The sequence below is a fragment of the Esox lucius genome, chromosome 23, assembly GCF_011004845.1.
Source record: "Esox lucius isolate fEsoLuc1 chromosome 23, fEsoLuc1.pri, whole genome shotgun sequence".
NCBI lineage: Eukaryota > Metazoa > Chordata > Actinopteri > Esociformes > Esocidae > Esox > Esox lucius.
The window spans coordinates 23,586,725-23,610,949 of NC_047591.1; the positions used below are offsets into that span (position 1 = coordinate 23,586,725).

At 40.7% G+C, this 24,225-nt stretch overlaps 3 protein-coding genes and 1 long non-coding RNA gene across 5 annotated transcripts; 1 reads left to right on the plus strand and 3 right to left on the minus strand.

Moving 5' to 3' along the window:
• Window positions 1-1,362: 1,362 nt before the first annotated feature.
• Window positions 1,363-23,934, minus strand: LOC106024906. Of its 2 annotated transcripts, none has more exons than XR_001198603.3 (3): window positions 23,843-23,934; window positions 23,543-23,595; window positions 1,363-1,538 (listed from the first exon to the last, which is right to left on the minus strand). It is a non-coding gene; the product is annotated as an uncharacterized LOC106024906 (long non-coding RNA). The 2 variants fall into 2 exon arrangements; XR_002195949.3 differs by lacking the exon at window positions 1,363-1,538 and adding an exon at window positions 20,725-20,827.
• On the minus strand, window positions 5,315-6,059 carry LOC106024905 (gamma-crystallin M2-like). Its single transcript, XM_013140223.4, has 2 exons — window positions 5,999-6,059; window positions 5,315-5,842 (listed from the first exon to the last, which is right to left on the minus strand). Exons 1-2 carry the CDS (start codon window positions 6,020-6,022, stop codon window positions 5,321-5,323), a joined length of 546 nt encoding a protein of 181 aa, XP_012995677.3. The 5' UTR covers window positions 6,023-6,059; the 3' UTR covers window positions 5,315-5,320.
• LOC105020518 (gamma-crystallin M2-like) lies at window positions 13,705-14,489 on the minus strand. Its single transcript, XM_013140221.4, has 2 exons — window positions 14,424-14,489; window positions 13,705-14,283 (listed from the first exon to the last, which is right to left on the minus strand). The coding sequence occupies exons 1-2, from the start codon at window positions 14,436-14,438 to the stop codon at window positions 13,762-13,764; spliced, it is 537 nt and encodes a 178-aa protein (XP_012995675.2). The 5' UTR covers window positions 14,439-14,489; the 3' UTR covers window positions 13,705-13,761.
• Window positions 18,924-19,782, plus strand: LOC105020514 (gamma-crystallin M2-like). Its single transcript, XM_013140222.3, has 2 exons — window positions 18,924-18,984; window positions 19,204-19,782. The coding sequence occupies exons 1-2, from the start codon at window positions 18,961-18,963 to the stop codon at window positions 19,723-19,725; spliced, it is 546 nt and encodes a 181-aa protein (XP_012995676.2). The 5' UTR covers window positions 18,924-18,960; the 3' UTR covers window positions 19,726-19,782.
• Window positions 23,935-24,225: the final 291 nt, after the last annotated feature.

The following is a 24,225-nucleotide window of genomic DNA, read 5'->3' on the forward strand; positions in this document are numbered from 1 at the left end:
ACACAGTCACATAGAAGCCATTTTGCTGTGATCAGGAAGCAGTCAGGGGATAGCCTGAACCTTGGGTGGTCTAACATCACAACACTCTGAAAGACTCCTTTAACCCACATAGACAGTTACTGACGAGTGGTGGTGGTTTGTGTGTGTGTGTGTGTGTGTGTGTGTGTATTTGTAAGGGGCACATTCCTGCTGAACACAAAGCAGAGCAGAGTACTGGGAACAAATTCTACAGTAACATTGCAAAATAAAGGTCCGGGACATCTCTCTAGAAGGTATGGTGTATATATTCTGTTAGTGGCATGGAATGAATAGCAAATATCACTGGGAATCTCTGTAATATATATTTTGCAAGTTCCTGATGGGGGAGAAAAAGTAGAGACATTTTAGCTCCCTCTGCTGGATGACTTAGGAATTTAGCTCAGAAATTTTACTGGGAAATAAAAACTGTGGTGAAGCAAACTACAGCATATAGTGTATTATAAGTATGAAAATATATCAAGCAGATTTATTTACAAGAAATATAATTTAGCTAAAATTTTATAAAATGCTCTATTTCACATAGCCAAGTATAACAAGTTCCCAATGTAGCAGTGTCAATGTAATTACACAGCCCTTGTGTTAACGCACCAATGATTCGCCGGAGCTTCAAGGATGCCAATGTAATTATATTAGCAATGTGGCTAATATTTCTACTGTTTTGACTGAAGCTTGTGTACACACATTTCCTCACACACAACCACACACTTAGATCACACACACAAACATCCCTGTGGGGAACAGAAAACCTAACCACGACTCCCTATCCTCTCACCACGATCATCACTTTGCTCTTTTGCTCTGATCAACAAAGAAATGTGGGGGCAAATTTGTTAGGTTTTACAATATTTTGGGGGAATGATGTATCGTTAGACTTGTATCACACACACACACACACACACAAGTGGGCCTCCTTGCTCCCTTTTGGGGGTTTTCATTATCAACAATGTGATAAAGTACCAAGTGACAGACTGTTCTCTTAATATGCTCACTGACAGCTACAATGACCATTAGAATGGCTGTAGCTATGTCAGTGAGCATATTATGGGAACAGTCTGTCACTTGGTACTTCATCACATTGCTTGCATGCAAAATGCAACCACAAAATGTTAAGAAAAAAATGTATTACAATATAAAGTCTACAGACTGTACAGGAACTGTTAGAAGTATCCCCCTTACTGTAATTTACATAACACACTTCTAGCAGAGGATGGTTTCCTAAGAGTTAAACAAAACAAATTTGTACATCGGTATATGTAACACGCTTTTATTTTACTCTTCTATTGTAAATGATACACATAAACAGAGTAAAAACAATGGGCCAGTTACACATTAAAACATGTTTCAAAATACAATGAGATACATCTGTTTTTTTTACCCCCCATTTTAAATGATTTCTATTACAGTCATTTTTCATGGCAGACTTCACTGATAGCTTGAGTTAAATGCACTCAGAGTTCCAAGAGCCGTGGCTTCATATGTTACTGTGCCTTCCCTTGCCGCTGTTGGGAGACCATAAAGAGAGCATTAGTGGTTTGTCTTACGTGATGTGTATGGAGGTCTGGGCCTTGTTCCCCAGCTTCAATGTTTAGGCATTATGATGCCCATACCAGATGTGTAATTATTTACAAGCCAACTTGTTAAGGGTCTCTCCCCCCAAAACACCAGTAGGACAGTGTGTGAGCGTTGTTAAGCTATGGGTCAATACCTGGAGAGAATTTACACCTCATGGCTGCAACTAGGCTTTTGATGCGTTTTTCTACGCGAAACAATCTATATCACAACTCAGACATGTTATTGTGTACATGTTGTCACACATCATCAAACACATTGAATCAAATAACTACATGCAGCAGTACAGTGGCAAAACTTTGACTGAACGTCACGTAAACAACACATTGCACTCTGGGATTGATAACTGATCGATTTTAAAGTCTTGGTGGAAAGTCTGACATGTAGCCTGTTTATTCGAGGAGGGATCTGGTAATCTAAGGAAAGTAGTGTGATGTTTTAGTATATATTTTTTTTACATGTACATTTCCAGTTGCAAATCAACTGACCAGTTGTATTTTAACCCCGATTTCTGAATGTCTGTGTTTCTCTACATTTAGTCCTGTGCAGCCCATCTGGGGCCCATTCAGGAAAAGTACTCTGGGCCATCTGAGTCATGACAACTCTGAAATCCCAGCATCATTTGAATGGTTTCCTGTGACTTATTAGCTTGTGTTTTATGTACTAGAGATCTACTTTCAAACTAATTAAGATATGCAGGCGTTGCTGCTTTAGTGAAGGACATGTGTTTGCCCTATAATTTACTCCAATGTATTCCACGTTATCTTCTAATAGTGCACGACAGACTCAAATAGTGCATGACGGACTCAAATACTGCACGACAGACTCAAATAGTGCAGAACATTCTCCTTCATAGGCATTTCTAAGTAATTATTTCTGCTTTGTAGTGCTGTTTAGTTCTGCTAGTTTTCAAAACCATTGAAGATTGTCCTGTAAGAGCAGCAGCACAGCTTGTGGACGCCACAACATTGACTGTTTAGCTCGTTCACAGCTTGTCAGAACCGAGGACATTTTCAGAGGCATTCTTATAATAACACAACCACTTCGAGAATAAAGTTGCTAGCGATGCATAAGATCCTGCAGTCACACTGAAATATCTGCTTCAGAAAGTTCTTTGGTGGTATACTATGGTTGTAGAGCCTTCGTGTGTAGGAGGGGGAGATACCACATAAGAGACATCTATAGACTGTCTACTTGCATGCGAGTGTGGGTCACAAGATAAGTCGATGTGTCGTTGGTGTGTGTTTTTAGAGTTCCATCTTCCCGCTGCGAAGTGGAACTCATAAAGAACAGCTTCTGCAAAGGCTTCAGAAGAACCCCCGCACCCCGGTTCTACTAGACTCCCTCCTTCAGTCGGGCTTGTCTCAACACCGCTGCTACACCGGGATACTAAATAATATTTCCAAATCAGACCCAGAAACAGGGACAGTCTTGGTCGGTCCAGAGCAAACACAATGCTGCCTTTCTTTCACTGAGTGGGCCAGAGGACAATAATTACCAGAAGCCCTGATATGGTGCTGAAAGGTCCTGCAGAGACTGAGCTTCCCTGAGTTCCAAGTGGAACACTATTCAGCTTGCAGGGCACTACGTTTCATGGGAAGTCCACAGAGGTTCAGTATAGGGTGAGGGTGCAATTTAGGAGGCGAGTCTGGCTGTGTTCTGGTCTGACACAACGTACACAACGTCTTTTGTTTTTGTTTACGTCTGACCAGACGGCAACGCTTTCTGTGGACCCGTCTGTCTCTTGGGTAGCCTGTCCTGTAATGATATGTTCAATATCTGTCAGCCAGTAGGTCCATTTAGAACTCCTAATTCTGTATTCTGGAAATTTGCGGTTTCAGTAAAATGAACGACAAAAAAATCCTTGGATCATTACAATCCTATATACAGCAGTTAATAGCATGGGAGATATGGTCTTGGCTGGACCAAAATAGTATGGAATGCAGTTTAGGTCACTGAAGATACACCCAAAATAGTACTTCCCTGACAGAACAAACATGCTTTTGTCCAACCAGGATCTAAACATCTGCACGTAATACAATTTAACAAAATAACAAGTTTGTAACTGTGTAGTTATTACACATTTATTAAACTTTGACTAGCATGTCCTGTGTTACAGCTATACACTAATGGGTATGCCACAGCATTAGTGACGTTTTGTCCTGGTTGGAACGGTACTGTGAACGCCCTTGCCTTTATGCTGGTAGAGAATGCCACATTGTGTAAATGAAGGCAGCTTACTTCACCCAGCACGATACCATCAACCTCTGACACCAATTTCAACCTGTATAGACTGTACACAAGACTATAGTTTGGTCCTACTGGCTGAAAAGTTGTTGTCCAGGCACCTTGGAGCCGTGGGCCTAGCCTGCTGATCAGGGGCTTGCTCCAACTACATTCTATCAATGGGTTGCTCAATGCAGCTGCTTCAGAGCTTTGATCTCGAGAGGTGACCATATCACATGTCTGAGACAGTGGTAACACATCCTGACCTGACACCACTGAGTACTGTAGCTTGTGTGCTAATACTACTGATCCCTCAGCAATGAGGTAGACTCACACATAACCATGGATACAAGACACACTGACCTGTAGGACAACACCATTGACCAAGAGCTCGGTAGTGATTAACGGCCTACACAAGCTGACCATTAACTAGCATTAAGACAATATGGCCCGAAGCCTGCACCACAAAAGCCAAGCAGCTTGGCCTGGGAACAGAAAACAAGTCTGGCTGGACAAGCAGGTATGCACTATGTGCATCTGAATAAACTCACTACTCAAATGTACAAATGTACAATCTGGTTTTCTGAATGGTCAAGTTCTAATTCTAGTGAATTCCTAGACAAAGACATGACAAAAACGCAAATATTCTGATGTGTGGAGAGCCAGGAACACCACACATAGCGAATACTCATCTTATTCATGTCCAAAACTGTTTCTTGTGAACAGATTTCTTTACAGCTCCGGAGAAAATGAAGAGACCACTGCACCTTTTTCTTTCCTTCCAAAAAAGTTGAAAAGCAAAGTTTTGAGTGAGGAACAGAAGTGTTCAATTTGCAGTGGACTCTTAATTTTAACCCTTCTTTTCCTCACTCAAAACCTTCCTTTCAAAAATCTTTGGAAAGGAAAGAAAAAGGTACAGTTGCCTCTTAAATTTTTCCGGAGCTGTACTAAGACACCTTCTATCCATGAGACTTAGGGACAAATTTGTGTTTGGAGGTGTAACCGTCAGCTTCTCGCAGGATCTTTATCTTGTGACTGTTGGAAAGCCAAAAGTGTTGTCCTTAGTTCCAAATAAAAATGTGGTTATGGCATTAAAATACTTAAGGTACAAAATGTTTCTCAGGGGCAAGGACTGGGGGACTTGTCAGGATTAAGGACCTCAAACTAGAGTCATGCAATAAAATGCTAATTAATTATTTAAAAATCATACAATGTGGTTGTCTGGATTTTTGTTTTAGATTCCGTCACTCACAGTTGAAGAGTACATATTATAAAAATATACATACAGATCTCTACATGCTTTGTAAGTGGGAAAACCTGCAAAATCGGAGGTGTATCAAATACTTGTTCTCCCCACTGTATAAAAATATTGAATAGACACATTTTTGTCACTGTGACTGGATTAAATTAAGCTCAAAAAAAGGTTTCTGAATTACTTGATTTATAAAGAAATTATGTATTTTTATTGCAGACAATAAACCAATCTTTAGAACCAGGAGTCCATGATACGCTTCATGCTCATGAACTTCATGCCACTCATCCCACCCATGCTGAAGTTCCTGTACTCTCCAGGCCTCATGTACATCATCTTGCCTCTGAAGTGGGGCTGCTCGTACATCAGCCAGTGACCCTCCATCACGTTGCAGGACATACAGCTGGACATGCGGTAACGATCCATGATGGACTCACAGTCATCCATCATCTCATGCATCTGACCTCCGAAGCTCTCTCTCTCGTAGATCCTCATCCTGTAGTTTCCTCTGTACATGGGGATCATGCGGCAGGACCTGATGCTATCACTCATTCCAAAGTGCTGCATGAAGTCAGAGTACTCGCCCCTCTTCAGAAAGTACTGGTTTCCCATGTAGTTGTTGCGCTCATAGACCATCCAACAGCCACTCTCAACCCTGCAGGACTGACACCTGCTCAGGTAGGAGCTCATATCACTACAGTCGCTGGTGCAATCATAGGAACGACCCTGGAAGTTCCTCTCCTCGTAGAAGGTGATCTGAAGATATTTTTTTATTAATTAAACAGTTGTTTCAAACAAAACATTTCAAAAAATTGCAATTCAATCACTCTAGTATGGTTTTTGGAATAAGTACAACAAGAGCACCTACCTATAAAAATAAATATGAAAATGAAAAACTCTCATAATGCTTACCCTGCCCATGTTCATGTTGGTCATGTTTGGTCACTGTGCTGCTGGAATCCGCTCTCGAACTGACTTCCTGCCTGGTTTTATACTTGTCAAAACCCAAAGAATACTAAACTCCATTGTTCAAACCCCTGACCCAGCAACATACTATAGAGGCCTACTGAGACAAATGATTTCAGGGACTGAATCCCTCAGTATCTTTTAGAAAGGCAGTTTCTCAAACAGAAGTAGCAACATAAAGCCTTTGAGAGTATAGAGACTGTTATTAAAATGTATTACATTTCTATATATGGTGTGAAATATTTTTAAGTAACTTGTAGTGTTCAAAACTAAACCTGGTGGAATATCACACAATTAGTTAGGTCAATTGGCAACAGGTCAGTAACATGTTTGGGTATTAAAAGGTCATTCCAGAGAGGATGGGTCTGTCAGAAATGAGGACTGGGAGTGGTTCACCACTCTGTTTAAGACTAAGCAGGCAAATAGAGCAACAATTTAAGGATAACATTTCTCAATGTAAAAATGCTAAGAGTTTGGGGATCTCATAATCTACGGTACATAATATCATAGGGACAAGGCCGGAAAACAAGGCCGAAAAACAATTTTAAACTACCTACAATCCGCATAACATTAGTTAACGTTTCAGATGACGTCTAGGAGACGTCTGGTATTGTTCAATCACAGATTTTTTTTCAATAGAGTTCATGAGACAAAGATGACAGGTGAAAAGACGACTAGATTAGGATATGTAGGCTACTGGCCCCAACAACACTTTATATAAAATATAAAATGTTTAAATGTACAGTTAACATACTTAAGTCACAAACAATGTAAATATATGAACGTGAAGATGCTGGATGAGCACAAGCAGCAGAGCCAAGTCGAGAGTGGGGGATAAATGATGTGGCGTCAAGGTAAGGATGGAGGAAAAAGCAACGCATCTAAAGGATTATTAGGAACACCTGTTAAATTTCTCATTGATGCAATGAACTAATCAACCAATCACATGGCAGTTGCTTCAATGCATTTAGGGGTGTGGTCCTGGTCAAGACAATCTCCTGAACTCCAAACTGAATGTCAGAATGGGAAAGAAAGGTGATTTAAGCAATTTTGAGCGTGGCATGGTTGTTGGTGCCAGACGGGCAAGTCTGAGTATTTCACAATCTGCTCAGTTACTGGGATTTTCACGCACAACAATTTCTAGGGTTTACAAAGAATGGTGTGAAAAGGGAAAAACATCCAGTATGCGGCAGTCCTGTGGGCGAAAATGCCTTGTTGATGCTAGAGGTCAGAGGAGAATGGGCCGACTGATTCAAGCTGATAGAAGAGCAACTTTGACTGAAATAACCACTCGTTACAACCGAGGTATGCAGCAAAGCATTTGTGAAGCCACAACACGCACAACCTTGAGGCGGATGGGCTACAACAGCAGAAGACCCCACCGGGTACCACTCATCTCCACTACAAATAGGAAAAAGAGGCTACAATTTCCACGAGCTCACCAAAATTGGACAGTTGAAGACTGGAAGAATGTTGCCTGGTCTGATGAGTCTCGATTTCTGTTGAGACATTCAGATGGTAGAGTCAGAATTTGGCGTAAACAGAATGAGAACATGGATCCATCACGCCTTGTTACCACTGTGCAGGCTGCTGGTGGTGGTGTAATGGTGTGGGGGATGTTTTCTTGGCACACTTTAGGACCCTTAGTGCCAATTGGGCATCGTTTAAATGCCACGGCTTACCTGAGCATTGTTTCTGACCATGTCCATCCCTTTATGACCACCATGTACCCATCCTCTGATGGCTACTTCCAGCAGGATAATGCACCATGTCACAAAGCTCGAAACATTTCAAATTGATTTCTTGAACATGACATTGAGTTCACTATACTGAAATGGCCCCCACAGTCACCAGATCTCAACCCAATAGAGCATCTTTGGGATGTGGTGGAACGGGAGCTTCGTGCCCTGGATGTGCATCCCACAAATCTCCATCAACTGCAAGATGCTATCCTGTCAATATGGGCCAACATTTCTAAAGAATGCTTTCAGCACCTTGTTGAATCAATGCCACGTAGAATTAAGGCAGTCCTGAAGGCGAAAGGGGGTCAAACACAGTATTAGTATGGTGTTCCTAAAAATCCTTTAGGTGAGTGTATATTGGCCTACAGCTCTGATGTGTTTTTAATGCAAGTCAAATTAACGAGAACATACTATCACAACGAAAATAGACAACAATAATATTGATAGTGATTAATTATAAGACCTGATGAGTGTTTTTATGCCATTCCTAGATCTTCTAATAAACACAGTTTTGCTGGATGGCTAAATGTTTTCGGGTGGCTCTGGCAGAACAGAACAAAGAAAACAAACACATGAGGGTAAAATGCTACATACGTAAAAAAAATAAAATAATAATAATAAATTATGTAACATGTTAATATGTAAAGAATAGACGTATTGTTTATTTTTGGTTGTCATTAGGGAGGACATGGTAGCATGCATTAGCTGCCCAAGTGGACATGTATAACAGGACAGATGTAATACTATAATTGTTGTCTTTTTCTAGTGTGTATCCACACTTTATATAAAGTATATAGAGGGGTATCCAGATATTATTTACAGTTGTGCTCAAAAGTTTGCATACCCTTGGAGAATTGGTCATGTATGTACCATTTGTAAACAAAACATGAGTGAGCATTTATTTCTTATGGGACTCACATTAAACTGTATGCCATAATAGAACGGCACAATCATAAAAAAAACAATGAAAACAAAGAAATAAACAGTACTGACTGGCATTTGTAAGACTTTGGATATCTTTTTATATCCTTTTTCCATCTTTATAAAGTTCCATTACCATGTTATGCAGGTCTTTTGACAGTTATTTTCTGCTCCCCATGGCTCAGTATCTAGCCTGTTCAGTGCATCCACATGAGAGCTAACTCATTGACTATTTATACACAGACAGTAATTGCAATTTTAAAAGCCACAGGTGTGGGAAATACACATTTAATTGCCATTTTCACCTGTGTGTGTCACCTTGTGTGTCTGTAATGAGGCCAAACATTCAAGGGTATGTAAACTTTTGATCAGGGCCATTTGGGTGATTTCTGATATCATTATGATTTGAAATGGAGCCAAACAGCTATGTGATAATAAATGGCTTCATATGATCATTATCCTTAAATAAAATACAATGCCAAAATTTCACAATATATGCTAGGGTATGCAAACTTATGATCACAACTGTATTATATAAAGTATACCACGGAGTGGATCCAGATATTATATAAAGTATATCACAGAATGTATCCAGATATTATATAAAGTATATCACAGAGTGTATCCAGATATTATATAAAGTATATCACAGAGTGGATCCAGATATTATATAAAGTATATCACAGAGTGGATCCAGATATTATATAAATTGTATCACGGAGTGCATCCAGATATTACATAAATTAAATCATTGAGGGGCATCCAGATATTATATAAAGTATATAAAGTATATCACAGAGTGGATCCAGATATTATATAAAGTATATCACAGAGTGGATCCAGATATTATATAAAGTATTTCTATGTGGTACTTTAGTTAATTTTCAGCCAGGAAAAACCCTGGATGCTGTATTGAACATCACGGCATTGGCACAGGAACACGTTCAAAAGCCAATGTCTGTAAACACAGTATGTTGCTGGATCCACAAATGGAAGTTAAAACTCAAACATGCAAAGAAGAAACCATATATAAACAAGATCCAGAACAACCGCTGTCTTCTCTGGGCCCAAGCTCATTTAAGATGGTCTGAGGAGAAGTGGAAAACTGTCCTGTGGTCTGACAAACACAAAATTTAAATGATTTAAGGAATCATGGACACTGCGTCCTCCAGACTAAAGCGGAGACGGCATCTTATAAGCACACAGTTTAAAAGCCAGCATTTGTGATGGTATGGGGGTGCTTTAGTGCACATGACATGGGTGACATCTGTGAAGGCATGATTAATGCTGAACAATATATACAGGTTTTGGAGCAACATATATTGCCATCCAGATGACGTCTTTTTCAGGAAGGCCTGGCTTATTTCAGCAAGACAATGCCAAACCACATTCTGCACGTATTACAACAGCATGGCTCCGTAGTAAGAGTCTGGGTGCTAAACTGGCCCGACTGCAGTCCAGACCTGTCACGCACTGAAAACATTTGCCACATAATGAAACGGAAAAATATGACAAAGAAGACCCCGAACTGTTGAGCAGCTGAAATCCTTTATCAAGCAAGAATGGGCATACATTTCACATTCAAAACTACAGCAATTGGTACCCTCAGTTCCTAAACGGTAACAGAGCATTGTTAAAAGAAGAGGTCATGCAACACAGTGGTAAACATGCCCCGTCCCAAACTTTTTGAAACATGTTGCTGACATCAGTACTGAAACTGCGCTTGTTAAGATTACAAATGACTTGTTGTTGAATGCTGACTCTGGAGAAAGTTCAATCTTGTTGTTACTGGATCTTAGTGCAGCTTTCGACACTATAGACCACAACATTTTAATTGACAGACTTAGAAAGTGGGTTGGGATCTCTGGGGTTGCACTAGATTGGTTCAAGTCGTATCTGTCAAATAGAGCATTTGTAGTGTCCATTAACAATTATACATTTTCCGCTGTGCCTGTCACATGTGGTGTTCAGCAGGGTTCCATCCTGTTTTCTCTGTATATGCTTCCATTAGTTAGTATAATTTTGGCAGCATGACATTTCTTTTCATTGTTATGCAGATAATACACAGTTCAGGACACTGAAAGAATTATACATGCTCTCATTTCATCTTGCCCAGACTACTGTAATGCTTTGTTTACATGCCTCAACAATGAATCCCTAGGTAAACTCCAAGTTGCACAGAATTCAGCTGCCAAACATCTTACAAGGACTAAATCAAGGACTTATAACCCCAGTGTTGGTGGCTCTACATTGGTTACAGTTGAATTTGAGAGTAGATTTTAATATTCTACTTATCACTTTTAAGGTGACTACATGATCTGGCACCTGATGACATATAACAAATAAAGTTATTATTATTATCAAATTCAAAATGGGCATGCATTTTTCCAAAAACAATAACATTTCTCAGTTTTAACATTTCAAATGTTGCGTTTCTTTCATTCATTCATCTTCATCTGCTTATCCGGTATCGCGGGGGCAGGGGGGGAACCACCTCAACTATCGCGGGGGAACCGGCTCAACTATCACGGGGGAACCACCTCAACTGGCTCCTTTCGATGCAAAGGAGCAGTGGCTCTACTCCGAGTTCCTCACGGATGACTGAGCTTCTCACCCTATCTCTAAGGGAGAAGCCAGCCACCCTTCTGAGAAAACCCATTTCAGTTGCTTGTACTCGCAATCTAGTTCTTTTGGTCATGACCCAGCCTTCATGACCATAGGTGAGGGTAGGAACGAAAATTGACCGGTATATCGAGAGCTTTGCCTTCCGGCTCAGCTCTCTTTTAGTCACAACAGTGCGGTAAAACGAATGCAATACCTTCCCCGCTGCCCCCGAATCTTCGGCCAATCTCCCGCTCCAATGTCCCCTCACTTGCGAACAAGACCCATAGATACTTGAACTCCTTTACTTGGGGTAACGCCTCATTCCCTACCCGGAGGAGGCACTCCATCGGTTTCCTGCTGAGAACCATGGCCTCAGATTTAGAGGTGCTAATCCTCATCCCAACCGCTTCGCACTTGGCTGCAAACCAGTCCAGTGAGTGCTGAAGGTCACAGACCGATGATGCCATTAGGACCACATCATCCGCAAAAAGCAGCGATGAGATCTCCAGCCCACCGAACAGCAACCCTTCCCCACCCCGACTACACCTTGATATCCGTTACAAACAGGATTGGTGACAAAGCGTAGCCCTGGCGGAGGACAACCCCCATCTGGAACGAGTCCGACTTATTACCAAGAACCCGAACACAGCTCTCACTTTGGACATATAGGGATTGAATAGCCCTCAGAAGGGACCTCCTCACCCCATACTCCCGCAACACCTCCCACAGTATCTCCCGGGGGACCCAGTCATCCACAAAACACATGTAGACTTGATGGGCATATTCCCAGGCCCACTCCAGGATCCTTGCAAGAGTTAAGAGCTGGTCGGTTGTTCCGCAACCAGGACGGAATCCGCATTGTTCCTCTTCAATCTAAGGTTCGACAATCTGCTGAACCATCCTTTCCAGTACCTTTGAGTAGACTTTCCCTAGGGAGGCTGAGAAGTGTGATACCCTTGTAATTGGCACACACCCTCTGGTCCCCCTTTTTGAACAGGGGAACCACCACCTCGGTCCGCCACTCCTTTGGCACTGTCCCCATCACCTACACAATGTTGAAGAGGCGTGTCATCCAAGACATCCCCTCCACACCCAAAGCTTTCAACATTTCTGGCGGATCTCGTCAGTCCCCGTAGCTTTGCCACTGTGGAGTTGATTGACTACCTCATTGACTTTTGCCAAGGAGATTGACGATGCTTCCCCATTAGCCTCCAGCTCTACCTCCACTATAGAGGGCGTGTTAGTGGGATTTAGGAGTTCCTCAAAGTGTTCCTTCCATCTCCCAATTACCTCCTCAGTTGAGGTCAACAGTGTTCCATCCTTACTGTACACAGCTTGGATGGGACCCCATTTTCCCCTCCTGAGGTGGCGGACGGTTTTCCAGAAGCACCTTGGTGCCAACTGAAGGTCCTTCTTCATGGCTTCCCCAAACTCCTCCCACACCCGCTGTTTTGCCTCTTTCACAGCAGAGGTTGCAGCTCTTCGGGTCCGTCTGTACACTGCAACCATCTCCGGAGTCCTCTGGGATAACATATCCCGGAAGGCCTCCTTCATCAGTCGGACGGTGTCCACCAGGGTGTTCGAGGGTTACCGCCACTTGATGCACATAAGACCGTTAGACCAAAGCTCCCGCCGCAGCTTCGGCATAGGAGGCTTTGAATATTGACCACTCGAGAAATAAACTGTTTGTCCATCACATGATTTGTCCATCATTGCATTTTAAAGTGACCCAACATTTTTGGAAAAAGGGTTGTGCGTCAAAAAATTACACAACCCATTAAGAACCTGATCACTGCCAAGCAAGCTGAATAAAGGTAATGGGTAAAAGGGTTGAATACTTTTGTAAATGAGATATTTCATGATTCAACCTAACACTTTACATGACTCAACCTAGCATTGCCCAAGATCCAACCTAACACTGCCCAAGACTCAACCTAACACTGCCCATAATTCAACCTAACACTGCACATGACTGAACCTAACACTGTCCATAATTCAACATAACACTGCCCATGACTGAACATAACACTGCCCAAGATTGAACCTAACACTGCCCATAACTCAACCTAACACAACCCATAATTAAACATAACACTGCCCATTACCCAACATAACACTGCCCATTATTCAACCTAACACTGCCCATTATTCAACCTAACACTGCCCATGACTCAACCTAACACTGCCCATAATTCAACCTAACACTGCCCATAACTCAACCTAACACTGCCCATGACTCAACATAACACTGCCAATGTCGCAACCTAGCAATGCTCATGTTATCATTGCATAAGAGAATGCATTATTAAAAAAGGTTTAAAAAAGATATAACTACATTGAATAGACACATATTTGTTACTGTGACTTGATTAAATTAAACGGAAACAAAGGTTTCTGAATTACTTTATTTAGTATTTTTTATTGCTGAAGATACACCAATATTTAGTACCAGGAATCCATGATACGCTTCATGCTCATGAACTTCATGCCACTCATTCCACCCATGTTGGAGTTCCTGTACTCTCCAGGCCTCATGTACATCATCTTGCCTCTGAAGTGGGGCTGCTCGTACATCAGCCAGTGACCCTCCATCACGTTGCAGGACATACAGCTGGACATGCGGTAACGATCCATGATGGACTCACAGTCATCCATCACCTCGTGCATCTGACCTCCGAAGCTCTCTCTCTCGTAGATCCTCATCCTGTAGTTTCCTCTGTACATGGGGATCATGCGGCAGGACCTGATGCTATCACTCATTCCAAAGTGCTGCATGAAGTCAGAGTACTCGCCCCTCTTCATGAAGCACTGGCTTCCCATGTAGTTGTTGCAGTCATAGATAATCCAACAGCCACTATGAACCCTGCAGGACTGACACCTGCTCAGGTAGGAGCTCATGTCATTGCAATCGCTGGTGCAATCATAGGAACGACCCTGGAAGTTCCTCTCCTCGAAGAAGGTGATCTGAGAACAGTGATTCATACATATGAAATGGTATGATACAAATAAATGTGATTGAGGTTATGAGGATGTACCACTACAGCTATTATAGACATGATGATAATTTTAAAGCACTTATATTTACAGTTTTGCTAGGTACTTACTCTGCCCATGTTCATCTTAGTAATTTTTGGTCACTGTGCTGCTGGTTGCTGTTCCTGAACTGACTTCCTCCCTGGTGTAACCACTGCTTTTATACCTGTCAAAACCAAAATCTCTAACTCTATTGTTCAAACCCCTGACCCAGCAACATGCTAGAAAGGCCTACTGAAAGGCATACTGAAAAGCCTACTGAAAGGCCTACTGAGGCCACTGTTTCCATGAACTGGATTCCTTCGTATCTTTGGAACAAAAGTCACATGCAGCTCTTTGAGAGTTTGGAAACATCTAGTTCTCCATACGTCATGCAAAATTAGAATTAAGAAATGTATAAGATTATTGAAGATATGGTTGGAATTGTAGAGGCCTTGAAAAGTTTTTTGATCATTTGTTATTAAATGATTTTCATGTTCAATAAAGATGCATTAATAATTAGTAAAGCATTAGTAAAGCAAAATCCAACACATTAGAAACTGGCCTTCACATTATACTGTAATACATTTTGATTTCAGAAACCACCCAATTTCTCTTTGATATAATGCATCTTAAACTGACATTCCTATCAGTGCCGTTGGACTCAGAAAAAGATGACATTTGAGAGTCAATCTGAACTTCATGAACATCATTGCAATTTAGAGTCCATGAATTTACTAAGGACTAGGCTAGGCTGTCCATTGTCGTCCTCTCCTGTTAGAAATCCTTCTGGAACTCCTCGGATCAAAAGTCTGGGCAAAAATTATCTTGATAGACAGATCTTAAAACTGGTACTCTAGCTAAACTGCAAAATCAAAATTAATCAAACTCATAGCGAAGGATTGTGAAGGATTTTATTCAACAAACTGTATGGTTACATATTTAGTAGCAGGAATCCATTATAGGCCTCATGCTCATGAAGTTCTTGCCACTCATGGCGGTCTGTATGAGCAAGTTTCATCACAGCACTTGATTGTTTTAACTTAAAAGTTCCTGACATTTTCCAGACTGACTGACGTTCATGTCTTAAAGTAATGATGGACTATTGTTTCTTTGCTTATTTGATATTTCTTGCCATAACTGACTCTCTACTAGATACCCACCTTAAATTCTATACTCACCATAACGCATTAAGACAGAAATAAATTAACTGTCTTCAAAGCTAGCCCGCTGATACTGCATATTGCTTGCAAAAGTGTTCCAATGCCACACATTAAAGGAATATTTAGTTTTTTAGCATGAACAGAATACCAGCTGTCATTTTCTTCCCACAACAGCTCAACAGGGTTGAGATCAGGAGATTGTGCTGGCCACTCCATTATATACAGCATACCAGCTGTCCTTTTCTTCCATCAGCTCAATATTTCTAAGAGACACCAAACTTTTGAACGTTATTGCACAATAGCAATAATAATAATAAACTTGATGAAGTCACATGATGAAATACGATTTTCATGTATGCCATCATGTGACTTCAATCTTTCACAATAACATTAGTTCAAAAACACTTGATCATGCTCCTCAAGTTGAGTTTATCAGTTCTAAAATGTTTCAATCATACAAGCGATTCCCGGTATGGTGGCTATTGATTGGTTTATAGTTCTAATATTAATGTTTGTCAAAACACTGCATTATCATTGGTAATGTACTGATATGACAGGCTGGTTATGAGTGGACTATGGACTGTGAATAATGTACATGGACTCCTTGTTCTGCCTTACATGTGTCTTTGTTTTGAAACAATACATTCTAGTGATCAGACCATAAATTGTAGCAGAACACAACGTGTAAGGTACACACACTGACATCCATGTTTGATTTTAACAAAGGGGTGGGTAGGTCAATAAATGGATTTCTACAAAGGTTAGGCAGGTCAATCACAGGATTTTAATAAAGCGTGGGTGGGTCAATTAACAGAATTTTAAAAGGGTGGGCAGGGTCAACAAATAGATTTGAATAAAGGGTGGGCGGGTTAAACAACGGATTCCAGTCTAAGGCACTACTCAGTGAGGCATAACATTTATCACAATCAGAAAGTGATTTATGTCAACGTGTATCTGCAACAGGTAAAGCATGGCTTCCAAGCTGAAGAAAAGTTAGTCTGAGTGATTCAAACTCAATTCACAATATTGGCTTTCCTGATGCAGCTTAATGAACAGAGCAAAAATTTTGATTACCTGCCTTTGTGAACATGTGAATTAACTGAAATAAATGGCAATGTTTACCATACATCTTTTATTTTTGTATCAGCAATAAAAAAATATGCATTTGTCGATTTAAAAATAAAAATTGCAATGACAATTAATATATAGTGACCTCTAGAATTATTACCATGAAAAAATGACATTGTTGTTTGTTTATGATTGATATTACACTCAAATTATTTAGACATCATGCCAGAAGAAAGTCTCTACTCTCATCATACAAATAACAGTGCCTGGTGTTAGCTTAACATCAGCAAAAACTAACTTTGATTTGAAAGCGTTCCTATTAGTTGATAAGACAAACATTTTGCTTTTTCATCAAAAACACCAGAGGTGGATTTTGCTTTAAAAACATTATGAGGGTAAAACTGGGTCATCGTTTGATCTTCCTGCAGGAACATGTTCCAAAACATTCCTCCAGACCCACACAAATGGTTCACTGACAACAGAATCAAGCTTTTGCAAAAGATATTCCAGTATCCATACCTGAACCTCAATAAAATCCAGTGAGGAGAGTTTAAGACGAGAGTCCACAATTGAGGACCAAGGACTTAGAAAATAGCTGGATGAATTAACATGTACAATTAAACTCATTATCAAGGACATTTCCTTAGGAAGAGTTCAGCATTTAAAAAAAGTCTGGGCTCTGAGATTATAGATGAGATTCCAACTTGTTGTTACCAATTGGATGTCCATTTGCTTACATTTTTTTGAGTCTTTTAACAGTACTTTACTAATTTTGTAAAGTAGCTGAAAATACAATTGTCATTGTAAAACAACCTTTTACAGTGGTTTGGAGGGTTACAAAATTATCTACACCATGGCCCTAATTCATGAAACATTCTCAGAGAAGATCTCAGAGAGGATGTCAGATTCGAAGGTGGGGACAGGCTTACGATCATCTCCAAGTGTGATTTACAGAACTGTCACAGCTCTTTGAAATGGGCGTAGATGTCCTCACAGATTGATAAATTGGATAAAGCTGTGGATGTGAGAACGTGCTGCATTGGCATTATTTATTTATGACACACCCATAATACATGCGGATGGCCATCCTCAAGCTATGAATTGACAGGTTTCAGCAAAAATTATAGCCTGAAGCGGCTAATAAGCCATCATCATTCTCCATGACAAAATCAGAGCAGTTATGGAACACTCTCCCGAGTCTCAGCTCAGGGCCGAAGTCCCTTTGAAAAGCAAGCTCTGACATCATTAGGGTAACTGGTTGACCAAGAACCACTTCTCACAAGTCAATTTAAAACCAGTTAGCTAATCAAGATGCCAGCAACCAAAATCATAATGACCATTTATGATCTCCAAATATGTCAATACTACAGACCTGATTGACTTAGGAAAAGTAATGCAAAGCAAGTTAATGACTTGCACATTACATATACAAAGGCAATTAAAACCTTACAAATGCATGAACAACAGAAATAAGAGATAGAAAATGCAGAATAAAGTGAAAATTAATGAAACATTAATACGATATTGATAACATATTTAATATAGTGGTACGTTTCTATTGTTGTTGTTGTTGTTTCTGAGTCTGTTACGATTGTTATTTTTCGTGATAATGAGGGCCTTATTGCGAATCAAGCATTATCAAATTTTTGACGTTGGTTTACAGGTCTCCGACCAGACGTGAATTGGATCGTATGGATACTGAAAATATAATATTGATAAATAGCAGCACTGTCGGTGAAATGATCGTACAATAATTTTATGATTAAATTTGATCATAAATGAGGGCCCATGTCTTCATAATCAACACAATAATTGAGCTTATAATTTTTTTCTTTTATCAATCATGATATTTTGAAGGGATTTCAACACATTGCACACTGAGTGGATCTTGTTCAGTTTGACTGAAATGAAGAAATAGGAATATTTATCATTTTATCCCCACATCGTGCCTTTCAGCAGTTAAGTTTCCAGGCAGAATTCTGGCTTCCGTAAACTCTGTTTTAAATGAAAAATGACCAAACAGTTTTACCACGTACTCTGCTAAATACAATTTTTGTCAGTACATAGTAACTCAAGAAGGCAAATTATATTTACCAAATGTATCTACCTCATAAATTACTTTCCAACACTATAAACAATACATTTTAAAGCTTTTTCTAATTGTTGTTATAGACACTTTGTTTGAAAAAAAAAGCAAATATAGAAACAGCCTTTCTAAAAGACACTGAGGGATTCAGTCCCTGAAAGCAGTGGCCTCAGCAGGCCTCTATAGCATGTTCCTGGGTCAGCAATATGAACAATGGAGCAAAGGATTCTTTAGGTTTGGACAGGTATAAAAGCAAAGGATAAACCTTTGAAGTCAGTTCAGGAGCAGCAACCAGAAGCACAGAGACCAAACATGACCAACATGAACATGGGCAGAGTAAGTTCTAGGAAGGTTTCTTATTGTAAAATCCATTTCTGCATAATGCATGTTCAAAGACTGTCATTTTAAAGAGGATTGGGGCTCAAGTAAAACTATGCTGTTGTAGTTTGTTAATCACAATAACCTGCGGGTTACTAACGTGACTGGATAGCACTTTACATTTCATGGAAATTAATGGTTTCATAAAAGGATTAAATTATAACACTGTATTTTCAGATCACCTTCTACGAGGAGAGGAACTTCCAGGGTTGTTCCTATGATTGCACCAGCGACTGTAGTGATATGAGCTCCTACCTGAGCAGGTGTCAGTCTTGCAGGGTTCATAGTGGCTGTTGGATGGTCTATGAGCGCAACAACTACATGGGAAACCAGTACTTTCTGAAGAGAGGCGAGTACTCTGACTTCATGCAGCACTTTGGAATGAGTGATAGTATCAGGTCCTGCCGCATGATCCCCATGTACAGAGGAAACTACAGGATGAGGATCTACGAGAGAGAGAGCTTCGGAGGTCAGATGCACGAGATGATGGACGACTGTGAGTCCATCATGGATCGTTACCGCATGTCCAGCTGTATGTCCTGCAACGTGATGGAGGGTCACTGGCTGATGTACGAGCAGCCCCACTTCAGAGGCAAGATGATGTACATGAGGCCTGGAGAGTACAGGAACTTCAGTATGGGTGGCATGAATGGCATGAAGTTCATGAGCATGAAGCGTATCGTGGACTCCTGGTTCTAAAGATTGCTTTAGGTATCCGAAAAAAAGCCATTTCATTAAGTAATTTAGTTAATAATAAATAAAATAATTCACACACCTATTTATGAGTTGAATTTGAATGTATGCCATCTGAAGGTTTCCTAGAAACCCTTGGGTGGATGTTGGGGGTCATGGATGTTGGGGGTCATGGTTGGGGAGGACTAATCGCCTGGTGAATAGGCAGCCCGATGATTTGAGAGTCATACCTAATGTAAAATTGGTTGAGCTGTTTTGTCTGAAGCAGACCTTAATACTGTAAACATGAGTGGCGTTTTGAAGAGCTTTATCTCTTCTTGTCGAATTAACAGCACTCTGACTTACGGAATGAGGAAATCTTTCTTAGAAAAAGACTAAAGACAATGACAATTCAGAAATATTCGTTCCCATCATCATCAGAAAATGTTCAGCTAGGCCATGGATTAATGAACTTTGCCACCCAACTCTTGATGATAAAACACACATTAACTGTCCGAAAAGGTTTTTACTCTTCAACAAAGTAAAGAATTAGCAGAAATGGCTAATGGTTATGGCGATATAATTCGGACTGGCTTAATCTCTAATATAGGAGTTTCCATCAAGTTGATTGTGAGCAACAAGTAGCTCGCAGTCCATTTATGAGTAGCTCAAGAAAGAATTCTGAATTCATGGGAGTTTTCACTCCTAGTGGTGATGCAGGAAGAAAGTAAAGAACTGTCTCCACTATTTCAGCAATTTCAGCATAAATCAATGATTCTTATAGTCTACAGTGTGGACAATATATGATAGCAACCATGGAAACAATTTGGTCCAAACAATATACCATTTAACCAAATTACATAATCCTGCATGGAACCTTGTGACATTTTCCCCAAAATTGTGTATATATCGGATCTAATCCATGTCCATTTCATACCTTTGCTTAAGCCAATTAGTAAAAGATACCATTTAGCAGGCATGCCAACTGGATGTGGGAAAGGTATAATGTACCAAGTGTGGCCGGGTTCATGGCCGAAGGAGGCCAAGTGTTCATCATAATGTCCAATTACTTTTGGTAGTGGAGGAGTTGAAAACACCACTCTCAGTTCAGGCACCACTTTCGTCCAATCTGGATTCAACCAAACAATCATAGATGGAAAAAAAACAAGAAATATGCTTCTCATTATCTCACGTAAGTCCGTCTTTCATGTTAGAGTCTGTGTTAGGGCTAGTATACATTATACCACATTTTCGGAGATGTATCGAAGAAGACTCGAGACAGCATGTTATTTTATTGTGTAAACATGCACATATTGATAAGCTCAAGACATCACCTCCAATTAAAAAATGAATATCAACTAATTTCTCAATGTTGCAAAAGCACATCACAAATACAGAGGGCGTGTAAAGAGGCAGTGACCTGATAAACAACCACATTTGCAGGAATCTTCTAACTATGGGTTCAACCCTGCTGTAGTAGCAGGCACGTGCAGAGGGGGGGGGGCGGTGGGTGCTTGAGCACCTGCCCCTTTGCCCCTTGATGCCCAAAATGCCCTTTTGTCAAGGCAAAAAAAATTATAATAATGTAATTAAAGGCCCTTTTGTGAAGGCCTGCCCAAATCTAACTATTAGTAAAATATATGAATAATAATTTATTAGTAAATAAAATGAACCACATGACGACATTTCACCTGATCCAGACCGGGACGATTTGCAGCACGTGTGTTTTTCAATATCGCGCACGCGCACTACTACCAGAAGGAAAGGATCTAAAATACTGCGGCTGCTGGTAAGTGCTATTCTCAGCGAAGCGGTGTGTGTACTGTACGAAACGGGCCATGTTGATTTTGAATAATGACGACGTCCTAGACAGAGTTTACTATAACAGCTATTCTTTACTATTCTGTATAACAGACAAGAAAAAGCCTTCAGATTGGGACAACTTAAGACACTTCAGTTAGCAATTCCAGAGTTATTAATAGGTGCCAAGAAAATAGTTTTTTTAACTTTTGACCTTAAAATGGTCTTTTCTATTCTGATTATTTTTCAAAACTGCATAACAACATTTGCTGCCATATAAATACAGAAGCATCCGTATCGATACACATATCAGAAAGGAATGTGTCACAATATATCGATGCATTGATATTTTGAGCAAAGCCCAATTTAAAGCCTTGTTCCATGTGCCCCTTTTATACTTTGAGCACCTGCCCCTCCCAAAGGTCTCTGCACGGCCCTGAGTAGTAGAGTGATCCATGAGTGATGAAAGACCCAGTTCTCCAACTCTATCAATTCACATGGCTTTAATATGTGCGCTGCTCAACAATCACAGCTGTGCCAGTACTTCCACTCATTCCCATATTTACTCTCTACCCCTCAGAACCCCTGCAGTGGCACAACAGTGCCTGAATACAAAAGGCATTCATATTATTGCATTCCCCACCCCCATGGTCTATCACTCACTGCTAACTTTACAACATTAAATAAACTAGCCTTAAAACAAAACAACTTGCTCTTTTCATCTTAAACACAGTAATGTGGCCCACTTGAAAGTCCAATAGAAAACTACCTGAAATCTGATAAATATTGCCCTTACTAAACCATGAGACGGGGGTAGACCTCTCATCTACAAACCCCTGTGGCCTTACTCGTGCGTAGTCTCTCAGGTAGGGGTAGGCCTACCAAGCTCTAACTGGATATCACAGCTCCCTATCTGGACCTGGTTTGGGCTACACATGTTGGCCAACTCCTAGTTAGTCTGTCTCATCTGGGTCCTCCTGTTGATTCTCTGGTGAACACTCTGCTTGTGACTCTGCATCCTCCATAGGTTGCTCATCCCTTCGGTGATCATGGCAGGGACGGATCGGATCTCTGTGATCTCACCAAACCACCATCAAGTATAGTATCGAGCGTGAGTATCATGATACTGTTTTTGTCTAGCTTGACAGTGCATGACTTTTACCAGTCGATACATGAGTTGTTCAGCTGGCGCAACTCTGGTTGTGGTCTGGTGGTGGTCCGGTACACTGGAGCAGGAACCAAGCCACCTTGGCCAGAACACTGCCCCAGTCTTCTTGGATCCATCCCTAAACACAGACACCACCTTTTCTGCCAGTCCATTTGAGGACAGATGCTGTATACCATTTCTCATCAGAAAAAATTCAAACTATGCCCTCTCCAGACTCAGACCATTGGACCTCTGGAATCCCATGACTGGTGAATACGTTCCTCAGCTTGTCCGTTGTCATGGCAGGAATAATGGATTGCATAGGGTCGACGTCAATCCATTTCGAACAGGTGCCAATGACAATCGGGAACACCTTACCCATTACTGTCCGACAGACGTCCAAGTGAGGTCTCATCCACGGTTGATTTGGCCACTCCCACAGATGCATTGAGGCTACTACTGGGGTGGCTCTGTTTGTCTGGCACACATGACATTATTGTACAGCTGACTCCAACTCTTTGTCCATGTCTGGCCAGCACAAATCTGCAGGCTGGCGCCTTCCCCAGGATGCGTGAAACCTCCATGAAGCCCATCATATGTGCCCTGCCCAACCATCACAGCTATCACAGTATTTCCCAGTCATTCCCCTTGTTACCAAGCACTTTTAATTCTCAATCCCTCAGTGGAGACATGCAGTATGTGATAATAAACAATTCATAAATGAACAAATCTTTCACATGAAACAAGCAACAAACAATATTCAAACACTACACCACTACTTTCTGTAAAGCAAAGTTTGAATAAAGGAGAACCATTCAACTGCAATCCCTCTACTTACCCACTTCAAACATTCGTTGGCCTTAATCAACAAAATATATAAATTCTATTATCACTAACCTCTCTCTGTCCCTTCATCCTCGGGGTTCCATTCCACTGCTCGCCTCACGACACTGTTAAGCAAAGTTTGTTATTATGTTTTTATTGGCATGATATATATTTGTACAACGTATACAGTACTTCACTCAATTAATTTCCTTATATATTAGCTCCCCACTAATAAGTGTTCCTATTGCCAACGGCTATCACAGCATCATGCTACCTAACAAGAGCTATTGTGTTGAGCTTATTAACAGTCTGGCTACTGCAGCTACTAAGCTAACTAGCCAGCTGACATATATAGTCAACTATTTAATTTACCGTTTGACCACACATTCTCCAAGAGTTTTTTTTCTTTTCGAATAGTTTTCCTTTTTCTACAACAGACGGAGTTAATGGACGTTGAAATAAGTTAATTAAGTCTGTCATCTTCGTCGGCAGACTTTTGAATTAGCTCGTCTGGGCCAGAGCACTAACCATTATGACTGGACTGAGCTAGTTAGAATGCCGTCAATGTTGGTCATGCACGAGGGTTGGTGAAGTCGGTTGTTGGATTAATAATTTCGACTGCAACGGAAGGAGTTACCAGTTTACCTTCCGTTACGAAACGTCAGATAGCCTGGCGGTTATCAAAGTCCATAAAAGCTCGGCAAAATCACGTTTCTCGTGAACAAAGGCATGTGCATAATCTCTAAGGACTTTAC